At 31.7% G+C, this 14,657-nt stretch overlaps 2 protein-coding genes across 5 annotated transcripts; one reads left to right on the forward strand and one right to left on the reverse strand.

Moving 5' to 3' along the window:
• Nucleotides 1-1,059: 1,059 nt before the first annotated feature.
• On the forward strand, nucleotides 1,060-9,020 carry LOC120084250 (uncharacterized). 4 transcript variants are annotated; one of them, XM_090316321.1, is made up of 10 exons: nucleotides 1,060-1,154; nucleotides 1,902-1,945; nucleotides 6,674-7,025; nucleotides 7,170-7,203; nucleotides 7,310-7,531; nucleotides 7,639-7,728; nucleotides 7,902-7,967; nucleotides 8,049-8,140; nucleotides 8,224-8,271; nucleotides 8,598-9,020. In XM_090316321.1, exons 2-10 carry the CDS (start codon nucleotides 1,915-1,917, stop codon nucleotides 8,713-8,715), a joined length of 1,053 nt encoding a protein of 350 aa, XP_090172447.1. In that variant the 5' UTR covers nucleotides 1,060-1,154; nucleotides 1,902-1,914; the 3' UTR covers nucleotides 8,716-9,020. The 4 variants fall into 4 exon arrangements, with proteins under 4 accessions (XP_090172447.1, XP_090172446.1, XP_038896082.1 ...); XM_090316320.1 differs by lacking the exon at nucleotides 1,060-1,154 and adding an exon at nucleotides 1,349-1,452; XM_039040154.2 differs by lacking the exons at nucleotides 1,060-1,154; nucleotides 1,902-1,945 and adding an exon at nucleotides 5,332-5,800 and having other exon boundaries at nucleotides 6,697-7,025.
• A 1,138-nt stretch (nucleotides 9,021-10,158) lies between these two features.
• On the reverse strand, nucleotides 10,159-13,425 carry LOC120082584 (Mitochondrial import inner membrane translocase subunit Tim17/Tim22/Tim23 family protein). Its single transcript, XM_039037823.2, has 5 exons — nucleotides 12,569-13,425; nucleotides 12,210-12,314; nucleotides 11,206-11,461; nucleotides 10,913-10,990; nucleotides 10,159-10,716 (listed from the first exon to the last, which is right to left on the reverse strand). The coding sequence occupies exons 1-5, from the start codon at nucleotides 12,605-12,607 to the stop codon at nucleotides 10,577-10,579; spliced, it is 618 nt and encodes a 205-aa protein (XP_038893751.1). The 5' UTR covers nucleotides 12,608-13,425; the 3' UTR covers nucleotides 10,159-10,576.
• Between the last annotated feature and the right edge of the window lie 1,232 nt (nucleotides 13,426-14,657).

The raw sequence follows: 14,657 nt of genomic DNA on the forward strand, positions 1-14,657 counted from the left end.
TATCCTTTACCCTTTCCACTTTGCCTTTGACTTTTGTCCTTTGATTTAACCGTTTTCAGCACATAAATTTTACAGGTGCCTTGCTTGGAAATATTGAGAGTTCGATATGGGCTTGGAGCTCTCTCTTGAGTAGTCTTGACCAGGGCAAGGCGGCAGGAGTGGATGCTCAATGCAGCAGTGAGTCGGTACAATAGATGAATAAATGAACATTATTTCTACCAACTATTTACATTATTGGAAGATCCATTTACTATGTCTTTACACCTGTTTAATGCCTCCAAAAAGCAACCTCTCCCGGTTGACCAATACCAAAGATTCTTACTGTTGATATGTTTGAGAGTGATTTTCAAATGGTTAAATTCACTCTTCTCATACCCAAAATCACAAAGAACATGTATTTAATTATGTAAAATCAATTTAATATTTAATTTTATACTTTTAAATACAGCTTTCATGTCATTAAAATTGATTTTGAATAGTTAAAAGTATATTCTGAAGTGATCTTCAAAATGACAAAAATGGTTTTGACTCTTTCATAATCATTCCAAGATATGCTTGTATGTTTGTGAGGGATTTTAAAATAGTTGACGATCATTTTTGTCATGCTTAAAATTACTTTGAAACTTACCTTTAATCATTTAATGAATTTAATATTTAATTTTACACTTATATTACTAAAATGGATTTTGAACGATTGAATAAAGCATTTTTTTGAGTGATTTTGAAAATGACAAAAATGATTCAAATAATTTAGTATCACTCCCAAACATGTCAAAAGTTGTCTGGTCTAGCTCAGCCTCTCAATATTTAACTCCTATGAGATTAGAGCAATCAGCTGCATCTAACTGTCATGCTCCTTTTTACCACACAAATAAAAAATATTAAAAAATATATAACTTTTTTTAAAAAAGAAAAATGCTACGTGGCATATTTTGGTTGGATGGCAGTTGGGATGCATAAAAAATGGCCTAAACTTTTCTCATGAAATTAATAATAATGTAAATGTAATAAACTACAACGGTGAAACGTTATATAAATTGCCCTTTGTTTTGGTTGTAGGAAAAGGCCACAACACAAAAAAAATAGTCTCTATGGTTCTTGGAAAAGAGCTCTCCACGACTTTTCAAAACAGTGAGCTGATGCATAGTGTTTAGGTGAGTCTTTGAACCATTGAAGAGTGTTGGTTGCAGTCTTCTAGTTCAAGTGCTTCTGTTTTTGTTTCTTTTTTCATCTTACAGTTCATTCCTTGCACTTCACTACAATCTCTAGAAGTTGAAGACGTGAAAAAACACAATTTGCTTAGTCATTACACCTTAACTTTGCATTTTTTAAAGTGTTTTCAGACGCATTGTATATATGCATTTGCTCCTCTCTGCCCTCACATTCTGCATTTTTTAACTGCATGGGAGTTTGTTTCAGTCCCCCTTTACCAGTGCTCCCCCAAACTACCAGGTTTCTCTCTGCATATGCCTTAATTTTGTTCTCTTTACACATATGCTTATTCCAATACTATATAAGTAATAGGGAGGTAGAGAGTAAGGGTCTGCTCTTTTAACATAAGTTTGTAATTCTGATTCCTGTTTGGTTCACACTTAGCTAGCGTCATTTCTAAACAGGTTTCCTCTTTGTTTAATTAACTCTTAGTTTGAATAGCCAAAAAGGGAGAAGAAAAGCAACATGTATTTATTTATATTGAGAAAATAAATCAAAGTAATTTTCCCTCGTCATAAAGGATATTGTTTTCTTCCCAATTAATCAGAGTAACTTCTCTTTATTCCTTTTGATTTACTGTTTATGATCTTCTCTATTCTACTTTATTCCAGCTAGCTGTGTGTTCTTTTTCTTTTCTCTTTTTGCTTAAAAAAAAATGATGTTATTGATAGATTTTTCCAATTTTACAGGGAGAGCAGCAAGATGGAAGATGGACCTTGGAGTTTGCTATCAGGTGTTTAAAATATGTCCTTGCTATTTTGTTAACTTTTTTTTTTTTTTTTTTTTTTTTAAATTTTTAATAATAATAATAATTATTATTATTTTATAATTTTATCACACAAGTAAACACAAAAAAAGGGCATATCGCAATATATATTTACCCTTTACATCGGTAATCAATTTGCCAATCTTTCTGTTTTCAAAAGAAAATTTGGAAATGGTGTCCAAATTTTTGAAAAATCATTAGAGTCTTGTTTGGTAACCATTTTAATTTTTGTTTTTAGTTTTTGAAAATTAAGCTTATTTTCTTCTCATTTCTTACCATGATTTGTATCTTTTTTAAGTACAATGATTGAATTTTTAGCCAAATTCGAAAAATAAAAATAAATTTTTAGAAGCTATTTTATTAGTCTTCAAAATTTGACTTATTTTTTTAAATCATTAGTAAAAAGTAGAGAATAAATAAAGAAATTTGGAAGTGGAAATAGTGTCTATAGACTTAATTTTTCAATCAAATGGTTTCTAAACGAAACCTAATCTTTTAAAAAATATTAATTAACAAACTTATGTGCAAGAAAATTTTAATGTCAATATATACACTTTTTTTTTTCCTTTTCAGAAAACGGTCAATATATACACCTAGCACCTGAATGAATCCATAATAATAATAATAATTCAAATATGTATAAATTCTCCCTCTACGCCCGACATGAAATATGGCACAAAATTAAAGAGAAAGTGTCATCATATGTAGTCTTCAACATACATGGATGAGGTGAAGAAATAGTATGACTATAGTACTGAATGCTAATGTGTGTGTGTGTGCACTTTTTTCCTTTTTTCAATTGTTTCTTTTGCTTAAAAATATTTTTGATCTACTTTTTGTGGAAGCAATAATATAGTAAAAAAAATTATTTTATAATAAATTTGGTTCATGTATTTTCATTTTTGTAACAAAATGATTTCTAAATTTTGTTATATAACAATTTAGTCCCTATTGTGATTTTTCTCAAAATATTTAATAAGATTTTTTTGGACAAATTATCTTTTTAGTCTCCAAATTTTGAAGAACATATATTCATGGTCTCTTGATCTAAAAATATATCTTTTTAGCTTTCGAATTATTAGAAATATGTGCAATTGATTCATGAGTTTTCAAAATGTCATTGTCCCTGAGTTTTTAAAAATAGGTCTAAAGGTTCTAAAGTATCCTTTTAAAATAATTTATGATATTTAAATTTAGAAAATATATTTAAAAAAAAAAATTAGAGAGAGACATAATTTTTAAAAATTATTGTTCTAATTTAAAATGACATTTCTAATAATAATGAATTGTTTGAGGGATCTTTTAAACTCATTTAAAAATATTTGAGAATTAAAATTATACATTTTGAAAATTTAGTGGTCAAATGCACATATTCTTAAATAACTTGAAGATTGAAAAGTTATATTTTGAAAACCTAAAAACCAAACGCATCTATTATTCGAAATTGGAATAAAAAAAAATATTTCTTTTCAATTTTCTTTATATGAACTTTTTGGGGACAACAAGTGGCTTATAAACAATCAAAACTTGTTTTGACTTTTCATATCAAATTGTTATAAATAATATAATTAACATGCGAAATTATTATAAATTTCAAAGTTCGAGAATTAAATTCTTACAAATTTGAAATTAGAAAATCTAAAAGGATACTTTCACAAACGTTTAAGGTTCAAAAATATTTTTCAACATGTTTTTTTTCACCCATAAACGTCTTTTATATGTTAATAAGGTGTGCGATAATTCTTACAAATTTGAATAAAAAGTTTTGTGTCTTAACATGTTTTTTTTCATCAATGAACATCTTTATTATATTATTGCATTTGGACTTCAACATTCTTATAAATTTATAAGTAAAAGAATTAAAGTATTATTTTCACAAAAATTCAAGGATGGAAAGTATTCTTTTACTTGTTGTTTAAAAATGTTCACTTTTTTTTTTTTTTTTTTTTTTATATTATTAGGTTTTTTTTTTTTTTTTTTTTTAAAAAAAAAAAACCACTATAGAAAAAAAGTGTCAATGCATGAAGGACAAGTGTCCTACAAACTCATTTTGCCATAAATTTTCAAAGGAGGGTCAAGGTCACATGTTAGGGTCCCACCTCTACACCAATTGAAACTAAAACACAGCAATCTCATTCTTTATCATAAAGCTAACATTATGATTATAACTTTTAGATATTAAACGACACTATGCCCCTCTATTGTTACATCACTTCCTCTTTTTTTTTTTTTTCCCTTTTTAAATTTTATTATAATTATCATTTATGCTTTCAACTTTTTTTTTTTCTTTTTTATGATTTTCATCTTGATTGATCTTGGATTGCAAAAATATATCAGATGGCTCAAAATCACTGGTCAAAACTTTGGTCCCACCTCCAATTATGGTGCTTCCATCACCAAATCATTTGCCTCTCTTTTTGTTATCCCTCTGTTTTGGAGCACAAAATGCCTCACTATCATATGTGATTATTTTTCATATTATTATTATTATCCTTTTATAATTTTTTGTAAGTTATCATAATTGGATAAAGTGTGCCTTGTTTTTCTTGTTTATTTAATCTAATCATTTGATTTGTATTTTAAAATAAAATGTTATTGATTTGGTCTTTGATCTAGAGTCAATAAATTGGCATGATACATTGTCAATGTCGAATTAGCTTCTCAACTATTTGATAGTAGTTTTTTAAAATATCTTGTAAAAAAAAGTACTTTTTGATGAAAATTAATTTTTCTATAAATACTTGTGAAAAAATTCATAATTTAAAGTGTGTTTAGTGTAGAATGTTGAATGATTTTAAATGATTAATTTAAAAGCTAGTTTTCAAAGAAATTCTTTAGAAATAGATTATTCAAAAATAATTTTTAATCAATTTAGTTTTTTGAAGTGCTTTTTATTCATTAATATTTTATTAAAAGACATGTTTGATCGTCTAAAATGATTCCATAAACTATATTAATCACACTTTAAATTCTTAATTTTTTAAAAAAGTAAGAAAACTTGATTTTGTTTTATGATAAAATAATTAGAAATATCACATATAACGCATGTGTTAAAAGGCTAATATATTTAAAACATCACATTTGATAGGTAATATATATATATATATATATATATATTTATTTATTTATTTATTTATATATATTTACATGTTATTCCAAACATATAAAACACTTTTTTCACTAGGAATTTCAGACACATAACTAACATTAAAAACTAAACAGGTTACTTAAAAAATATATAGGGATTAAAATGAAAAAAAAAATCAAAATACAAAAATGCAAAGATAAAAATGCAAAATGGGAGGACTAAAGTGATAATTTTACTTAATAGAATTTTCTTCTTTTATTATAATTTTTATTTTGACACTCAATAAAATCTCAAATTTAGAGTGGCTAGCTAATGAAGATGTGATATTAAATGCCAAAAATGTTCATTACTTTTATTAAGCCTTATTTTATTCCCCTTAATCCATTCCAAAAAGCACCTGCAACATCATGCACTTCAACAAAATTATTCTCTCCCTCTCTCTTTCTCTACACATTTAAAATGAAAATCAAGGAAAGGGGACAAAAATTTACATGCTCCTTGGGAAAAAAAAAAGGAAAAAAAAAAATTGCATGGAAATATGAGGATTCTGGTCTATTCCTATTTTCCAAGATTCTGTATTTGATTTTGAGGTAATGGGCAAAAAGAGAAGCTTACAGCCAAAGCTCCACAGGCTTTTTCTTCTCTCTCTCTCTGCTTTTATTTAATTTCTCCCCAAGGCAAAGAAGAAAAGCATCTCCCCCAATCACACACTTCCCACTTTCTTCCTCTCCATTGTAAGTATAAACTCTTTTCTTGCCTTAGAATTTAGCTGCCCTTCCTTTACACTATATTATTTGTTAATGTCTATCACTCTATTTTCATATTTCTTTCCAATAACTTGTTTAAAGTTTCGAATCTGTCTTCCCCCATTTCAAGCATTTTCTTTGGTCAAATGGGAAACTGGTTGTTCTTGTTTTAAGTTTCTTATCTATCTCACAATCTTCTTTCACATACTTCCATTATTTTATGCTCTAAATTCTTCCTTAAACTTGTCCATTTTGTCTCTGTTTTGTATTTTTGGATTATGAAGATGTTTCTGTTTACCTTTCCTCAAACTGGGTTCTCCAGAAAGTTTGTGTTTTTTTCTTAAAATAACTGTTGGTTCATCTCTTTCAGCTTTGGTGCTATCCTTTTCTTTGTTAACAATACATTCTTTTATTTGTTTTTGAATTCTCTCCTCTCTCTCTCAAGTGAGGGTTTTGATTTTGATAATTTTAGTTTCTTCTACCTCTGGTTTTCAAAAGCCATTCTTTCTTTTGGGTCTCCCAGTTGGCCTTCTGGTTCTCAGATTCCCTGAAAATAAGTGGTCACTGTCATTTTTTTTTTTTTCATTTTTATCTTCTGTATTCTTTTCCTGTCTCTCAATTCAGCTGGATTAAAACCAGGCATTCCATTTTTTACTCCCATTCTCTTAAACTAAGCAATTCTTTCTTACCCTTGAAAAGGAAAGTTTTATATCAGTTTGTTTAAAATTTTTGCATTCTTCATTCTTGGAGTATTCAAGGAAAAATTAGTTTCCCTTTTTCTAAATCCACATTTGGTTTATACCCTCTTCAGAAGACAGCTTCATTTTCCTAACCCTGGTAACAAAATGAGTTTTTTAACAGGATCTCCCAAAAAATCTTGGCAGCCTATCATGACAGAGGATACAACAACTTCCAATTACTGGCTCAATTGGAGGGTTCTGCTTTGCATTATATGGGTTCTTCTTACACTGAGTTTTGCATTGTTTTTGATATGGAAATATGAGTGCCGAGGGAATAAGGAATGTGATAGAGAAGAAACTCGGAAAGAAGAAGCTGGAGATTTGTATGATGATGAGACATGGCGGCCCTGTTTTAAGGGAATTCATCCTGCATGGCTGTTGGCCTTCAGAGTATTGGCTTTCTGTGTACTTTTGGTGCTCCTCATTGTCACTGCCATTGTTGATGGAGGAGACATATTTTACTTCTATACGCAGTGAGTTTTCATTGATTTTGTTTCTATACTTCAGTCAAAGAAATGGGGAAAATTCAAACATTTTTTTAGCTGTCCAAAATTTTGTTCCTTTAATGTTGCATGTTACTTATGTCAGTTTTTTCATGGTTTTGTTGTGTGAAACAGGTGGACTTTTACTTCAATCACCATTTATTTTGGGGTATGTTCATCATTTTTCAAAGAGCCTTGTTTCCGTATATGTTCCTCTTTATATTTCTCCTTTTTCAATCTTTATGAGCTTATAATCTCCAATTTTGTGTTCATAGCTTGGATCATTGCTCTCCATTAATGGCTGCTACCAGTATCAGAAGAAAGTTAGTGGTGAGAAAGTGGATAATGTGGAGGGAGATGCAGAACAAGGCACTTCTGCAGGTGGAAACGGTTCGATTACTTCAAATACAGAGAAAAATCCATCCCTTCGTGAAGAACATCGTCTCGTACGTCACCGTGCAGGATTTTGGGGTTATGTCTTTCAGATTATCTTCCAGGTTGGTGCATTGTCGAGCATCACAATTGCCATTTTCAAAGTTTTAAAGATTTGATTCCATTGTTTTCCTTAGCTTGCTGACCTTTTGGCCTCTTCTGTTATTGAAAGATGAATGCAGGTGCTGTTATGCTGACAGATTGTGTCTTTTGGTTCATAATCGTTCCGTTTCTTACCATCAAAGATTACAACCTTAATTTTGTAAGTGCTTAGCAGCTGAAAATTGAGTTTATGAAAATGCATAACTATACATCCATCTAAACTGCTAGGGGGCTCTTTATATTTGTGATTACAAAAGAATGGCTATAAGGTAGTTTTCAAGTGCTCCCAACTTCATTGCTCTAAAGAGCCAATGTGATCTTTTTTCTTTGCAGTTGATAATAAATATGCACACCATTAATGCTGTTTTCTTGCTAGGAGACACTGCTTTGAACTCTTTGGTAAGTGATGAAAACAACTTCACTTTGCTTCTCTTCTCTTGTTATATCATGGCTCAGTTCTTACACATCACAACTTTTCAGCGATTCCCATGGTTTCGGATCGGGTATTTCTTCCTCTGGACGGTTGTTTACGTAATCTTTCAATGGATCGTTCACGCTTGTGTGAGATTATGGTAAAATCATTTCCTTTCTTCCTTTCTTTTTCAGTTTGATTCTATTCATATTGTTACAACAATGATTTCTCTCTGCAAAACAGGTGGCCATATCCATTTCTTGATCTCTCATCTTCATTTGCTCCTCTTTGGTAAGTGTCTTGGTGTTTTCTTGTCAACATCTTTTCTACATTTTCATCCAAACTTTTGCAACAACGAAAAGATTACCTTAAACTTGTTAAAATCGCTTTTGACGTTTTCAAAACCACTTTGAAGCATGGTTTTAATCATTCAAAACCGATCTTCATGATCTGAAAACTGCATTTAAAAGTGTAAAATTAATTATTAAATTAATTTTGAGTGATTAAAGTCGTGTTGGGGTGATTTTGAATATAAGAAAAGTGATTTTAATAATTCCAAGATCATTCCCAAACACGCACTAAACTCGTGGTAGTAAACTGATTATCTTGTGATTAAGGTACTTGTCCGTGGCTCTAATGCACATTCCTTGCTATGGCATCTTCATACTAATCATGAAGCTGAAACACCATGTATTTTCGACGCGGTGCCCGCAATCCTATCAATGTACGAGGTAATCGACGGAGACTGTAAAGACATCATTAAACTTCTCCAGAGGAGGAAAACAAGCATAAATGGCAAAAGCAAACTTAATATAATTGATCTGTAGGGAAAAGTGTTTGATGTAAATGAGTTCTGCAGACATGAAAATCTTAACAGGAAAGACAGCAGCAAAAGATTCAAGGTTTTCTTAGGCAATTAGATTAACAATCTTCTCAAAAAGAGTTGTATGCACAATACATATAACTTATATGTATGTAAACCACAGGAATATTTTTCTATTTGGTATAGAATATAAAGAGAGCTCAGCCTTCGTTCTCTATTTGTGTCCTACCATATTCATCCTTTGTAATGGTTTGTCATTTTCATTTGCCCTTTAGTTTTTCCCAATATGGGGATTGGATCCCTGCCTTGCCAGCATGAAAATTGATAGATTAGATTCTTTGCATTTGGAAAGACAAGGTTCTCTTAAGTCATTTGAATCAATGTAAATGGAAGCCAGTGGAGCATAAAGTGGCAAAGGGGGGTCAAAAAGTGGGGGGTCAAGAATGAGAACATCCTTTCACTTTGGAATTTAAAGTGCTAGTTGCAAGGTAAAGTTTATACCTCTCACTTTCTTCCTTTCCCCCTAAAGATCAATATTCAAAACTTATCCACTAATGCAAGAATGATCATTGTATTGCTAGTTTTGGAAATTAAAGAAAAAAAAAATTAGTTACATTAGGAATTTAGTTCAAGTTTGTGTATATTTAGGCCATGACTTTATAAAAGTGTGTAGACAAATTTAAAAATTTTAAACAATAATATATAAGTTTGAACTTTATATCTTATGAAACCCAAATTTTTATCTAGTAGATCTATATTTTAAAAAACATAAGACTCAACAATTGAATTTGTAATAAATATTAATGTTTGAGAACTAAATTTGTAATTTTGAAAGTTTATGGACCAAATAAATATAAATTTCAAAGTTCATGGACTAAATTTGTAAGAAATATTTAAGTTTGAGAACTAAATTTGTAATTTAAATATATTGGAGACCAAATAAACACAAATTTCAAAGTTGAGAGACAAAATTGATTATAAATTTAGAAGTTTGGAAACTAAGTTTGTAATTTTAAATATTTAGAGACTAAATAAACTCACACTTCAAAGTTGAGGGACAAAATTCGTAATAAATTTCGAAGTTCGAGGACTAAATTTGTAATTTTAAAAATTTAGAGAGCAAATAAATACACATTTTTAAAATTTAAGGAATAAATTTAACTTAGCCTTAAAAAAATTACTCATGACAAAGATCTTGCAAATGATACATCCCTACACAATCTATTATTGGATTGAGACTATGCAACTCTAAAAAGCAAGTCAAATGATAAAGCTCATTATGGTGCTCCCTCTCTCTCTCTCTCTCTCTCTACAATGTACAAAGGTTAGGAGGGTACACACCCCAATATTTCAAATTTCTCCAGAAGACAGCAGTTTATTCATTTGGATTCATCTCCAAGACTCCAACATCCATATAATTAAGCGATCAAAGTCGCTATCTAAACATGAAGTTACGGGGAATTGTTTGTAGAAAGAATCCTCACATTTCGCTCATGAAACAAATCTTTGAAGGTAACACAACCCAAAAAGATAATCCTATATGAGAATGAAATGAGATTAAAGGAACAAGATGAAACACGTTTTCTTCCTATAATGGTAGTCCCCAAGAATGGCCAGCTTATTATCTTCGAAACCACCAGAAACTCCTGCAAAAATGGTAGAATGCAAGCAAAAAACCAACTACCCTGGTTGGAAATGGTCTGTATATCACTCCACTTTGACTTTGTTCATGGTATCTTGCTATGCTGGAAAATGGAGAGAAGATCATTTAATCTACTTGTTCAAGTTTTCTTCAAATCTCTCAATAGCAGCACCGACACCACTCTTTGATTCTCCCTTTTGAACTTTATTAGGATAACCAAGCGCTTCATTACCTTCATTTGCTTTCTCTACAAGCTTTAAATGAAGCCAACCTGTCATTGCGATGTCTCTTTAGTAACAAGCAGCCATCGCTTTCTATCAAACTTAACCACCACTACTATTCTTTTCCTTTTGATTTATTTTAGAAAAGGTTCTTATAATTCAGGTGGAAGAGATTCCTCAAACCATCCTATAAAAGATCACAGCATCCATATAACTTTGAAGAGAGAAAAAATAATAGACCATTACCAAGAGGGAAGCAAAATGCTGCACCTAGGACAGATCCCAATGCTACATTCCTAGCACGCCACTTGAGTGATCCTGGCACTGTTTCAGTAAGCCAAATAACAAAACAAGCTAAATTGCAGCTGATGTTCAAGAATATGATACAATTCTGTCGTTCAAACTTCAAACATTTTAAGCTGCCCCAAGCTTCAAAGTAAAATTTCATAAAAATTAAGATAAGGCATAACCCTATGCTTTTAGATCCAAGGGACAGCAAGTGAGCTATCAAATTATTCGCATTTGGTATAACTACTTACATATTAGACCAAATGTAGCAGCTGTGGCAGAACCAGCTGCAGCAACATTGAAGACATCGTGTACAGCACGCTTCTCAGCTAGCAGATTTTGTAGACCATAAAATGCAGCTGTAAACATCCCAAGGCGCACACCACCAACTATTGAGCCACGTGTAACTCGGATAAATCTTTTCTCCATTGCATCTCTTATTAACCTATATTGTTCACGCTTGTCAGGTGTGCTACCAAGCTTCAATGTAACTTCTGCATCCTTACTCTGCCAATTGTCATAGGACTCTCAAATATCATCCAGTTGGAAAATTTTCACTTCATTAAACACGAGTCATTTCAGAAAGGCAAATTGCAAAAGATACTGAGTATATGTGGTGCAACTGGCATTTCTATATTTAACATCTCCAAGTATTTGTCTAAGCCTTTTATTACTTTCCCTCTTTCTTGTACAGCCATGGATTCAGAAGTAAAAAGTCGAGAGCATTAGAATGAGAGAAGCCCTGTTTTTGTTATTTATATTTGTTTGAAAACTCATGAAAATAGTTAGGTTGAAATAACAAATAAAACTCCTTATGTACCCTTGTCATAAAAGATAAGTCTATTACCATGAAAACCTTATATGCATAGAAGAAGTCCACACTACAGTCTACCCCTTTGGTTTCCCTTGATCTACAACTTTCAAGCGTATTCTCTTGAGCAGATGCAATCATCATTCATTGTTATGACATTTATGCAATACTAGAATTGCTCACTACTCTTAATACATTTAATGATCAATTCCGAAGTTTCATCGAAATCATTCCACCTTCAAAATATTTACACAACAAATGAACCTAAGTTGGAATGAATAATGAGATCAAGGGGAACAAAGTTTCATTCCACTATCCCACCGTTGTATCATTTCTTCACAACTTTCAATCATCCAAGCAGCAGGAAAAAAGCAAACTTCTCAACTTCGAAAATTCAATTACAATAGAACATCATGGGTATATATTTACACTAAATTAACTTACCACCGAAGCGGCTGCTTCTTTGCTTCCTCCATAAAACATGCCTGCAAACACTCCAATAGTTGTTGCCGTACCCCAGTTCACCGTTCCGGGCAATTTTTTAGTACTCTGGTTAAATGAACATTAATCAAGTGGGCGATCAGAAAAGCCGGTTCTAGACCCAGTTAATCATCAGGGAACAAAAATTCATTCGGATATTTAATAGATAATTTGAACTACCTTTTCAATTCATATACTCAAACTCATTATAAAGAAAAACCTAATTCAATAAAGGGGCAATGTTGAATGATCCAAAAGAAACGGCCTTCTGATGATCAAATTGTAAAAGACGGAGAAAAGTTAGTTCTAAGAGAGATGCTTACAGTTGATGCCGTTTCTTCGGATTTCTCGGCTACTTCCATCGTCAAATAGATCTCTAACTATAATGGCAACACTCCTACACCGAAGGCCAGGAAACCATTGATTGTCGGCCAAAGAAGAAACCCTTTTTTCGCCTTCTCGTAAATAGATGGAAACAGTATCTCAAGTAAGATTCGGACACTCTGAAAGTCGAGACTTGAGAGCGAAGCAGAAGGTGCCGAGTTTTGTCCGATGATGCGGAGGCGGAGGTGGCTTCAGCCGAGTCGTTAATCAAACTTGGGGAATTTGCACGAATAACCCAAAATTTGGGACTAAATTGGCAAATAATCTTTTCTGTAAATCACAATTAACCTCCTCCTACTAACGTCACATTTTAGTGAAACTATCAAAATAAATTCGTGCACGTAGAAAAACCATCTCGCTCTCACTCTCCAGCTCATCCACTCTCTCACTCTCTTCCTTTTCTCACTCACAAATCACTTTCATCTCTCTCCACTCTCTCGTTCTCTCGCACTCTTGTCCTCTTTGTGTGGTTTCGCTCTCGTCTCTCTTGCTCTCTTGGTTGCGTTGAAGCTATTCATGTTGAATCGTTGTGTCGAAGAAGCTATAGTTGTGTTAGAGAAGAAGACAACGTCCCTCTCGTCTCTCTCGCCCCCTTGGTTGTGTCTAGCTGCTCGTGTGGAATCATTGTGCCGGAGAAGCTATGGCTGTGCCGAAGAAGAAGAGAACACGACACCAGAGGAAAAGAAGAAAATGCGAAGAAGAAAGAATGAAAAGAAAAACGAAATACCAGGAACTCACTCTAAAAGAGAAGAAGAAGAGAGGAAGGGCAAATTCATAACTTCACGTGGTCATGATGTCAACAGAAAGTCAATTTCTATTATTTTAAAAAAGCAGGGTGTTTTTTTTGTTGGAGTTAGCATGCAATTAGCGGAAGCAAAAGCATGTTCATAAATTAAAATAGGGTTTGAAGATATACTATTCTCTTGACCTTAGATTGAATAGTGGGATTTAAAGTGAGCTTAAATTTTAGAGATTTTGAAGGAGAAGCCACTGGTTTTTTCTTCTCAAAATGGAAAACAGAATTTTCTTTTGTATGTCCCTCAATTTCAGCTAAATTAACTAACTTTTATTAGCTTGATTAGTGCAATCAAATTGCACAGCCAATTGACACCAAATCCACATCAAGTGAATGGAATTTAAGGTGGAATGATGATTGTCAAAAGATGGAGAAATCAAGTTAGGGTATTTTTCCCATTTTCAAATTTAAAAAATAACATTTTTAAAAAAATTTAAATTTAAATTTCTATAATTTAAATTAAATCAAAATTTGATTTTATAATTTTGAATTTTCATAAAATTCAAAATTTTAATTAATTTTTAATTAATCAATTAAACAATTAATTGATTAATATAAGTTAATATATAATATTAAATTATTTACACCATCAACTCCATAAATATGAATCTCTATTCTTGTAATTAATATTTAAATTGCATTTAAATATTATTAATTTCGTTTAATTTGATAATTAAACATATCAATTTCTCTTGTGAGCTACCTAATAGACCTACAGATCATGGGCTCCAACAATATGAGATTAACCGGTTAAACTCTTTAACTTAATTAACCAACATTTGTTTACTACTGGGTCACTCCATTAAAGCCTAATAGTTGCACTCCTCTCATTGTAGATATAATTGTGTCTACCCAATATAACCATAATTAGTAAGTCAACCCTTCATAGGTTGTTTGTAATAATGGCTAGGTCAAAAGTTGTTTTACCCTCGAGATTATATCTTGTTCTTTAAGTCCTACTAATTCTCTAATGAACAATTGGTTTGTGATCCAATCACTAAACCGAGTCCCTCTAGGGCCAATGAGAGGGTGGGACTCCTTGTTCAAGACTCGGAGTTAAAAAGAGAAGAACCTCTCTACTATCCCTAATAGCAGATAGGAATGAATTTCGTCTTGTACCTTATGCACTCAGTTTTACCCTCGAAATGGGAAGCTTATTGAGTAGGTGCTACTGAGCCAACTCTCACCCATGCAAATCTAAGGATAATCCTGAATAAACAAGAGTTCATAGT

The sequence above is a fragment of the Benincasa hispida genome, chromosome 8 (genome assembly GCF_027475165.1).
Source record: "Benincasa hispida cultivar pf3 chromosome 8, pf3_genome.v1.1, whole genome shotgun sequence".
Lineage (NCBI taxonomy): Eukaryota > Viridiplantae > Streptophyta > Magnoliopsida > Cucurbitales > Cucurbitaceae > Benincasa > Benincasa hispida.

What these genes read in the sequence shown, in the direction of transcription:
- LOC120084250 (XM_090316320.1), top strand. Translation starts at nt 1,403, where the DNA reads ATGGGAGTTTGTTTCAGTCCCCCTTTACCAGTGCTCCCCCAAACTACC. An exon ending in ATATTTTACTTCTATACGCA is followed by an intron (nt 7,026 to 7,169) that starts GTGAGTTTTCAT and finishes TGTGTGAAACAG; the next exon opens with GTGGACTTTTACTTCAATCA. An exon ending in AAGATTACAACCTTAATTTT is followed by an intron (nt 7,729 to 7,901) that starts GTAAGTGCTTAG and finishes TTTTCTTTGCAG; the next exon opens with TTGATAATAAATATGCACAC.
- LOC120082584 (XM_039037823.2), bottom strand. Translation starts at nt 12,607, where the DNA reads ATGGAAGTAGCCGAGAAATCCGAAGAAACGGCATCAACT. An exon ending in CCGAAGAAACGGCATCAACT is followed by an intron (nt 12,315 to 12,568) that starts GTAAGCATCTCT and finishes TCATTTAACCAG; the next exon opens with AGTACTAAAAAATTGCCCGG. An exon ending in AAGAAGCAGCCGCTTCGGTG is followed by an intron (nt 11,462 to 12,209) that starts GTAAGTTAATTT and finishes GACAATTGGCAG; the next exon opens with AGTAAGGATGCAGAAGTTAC.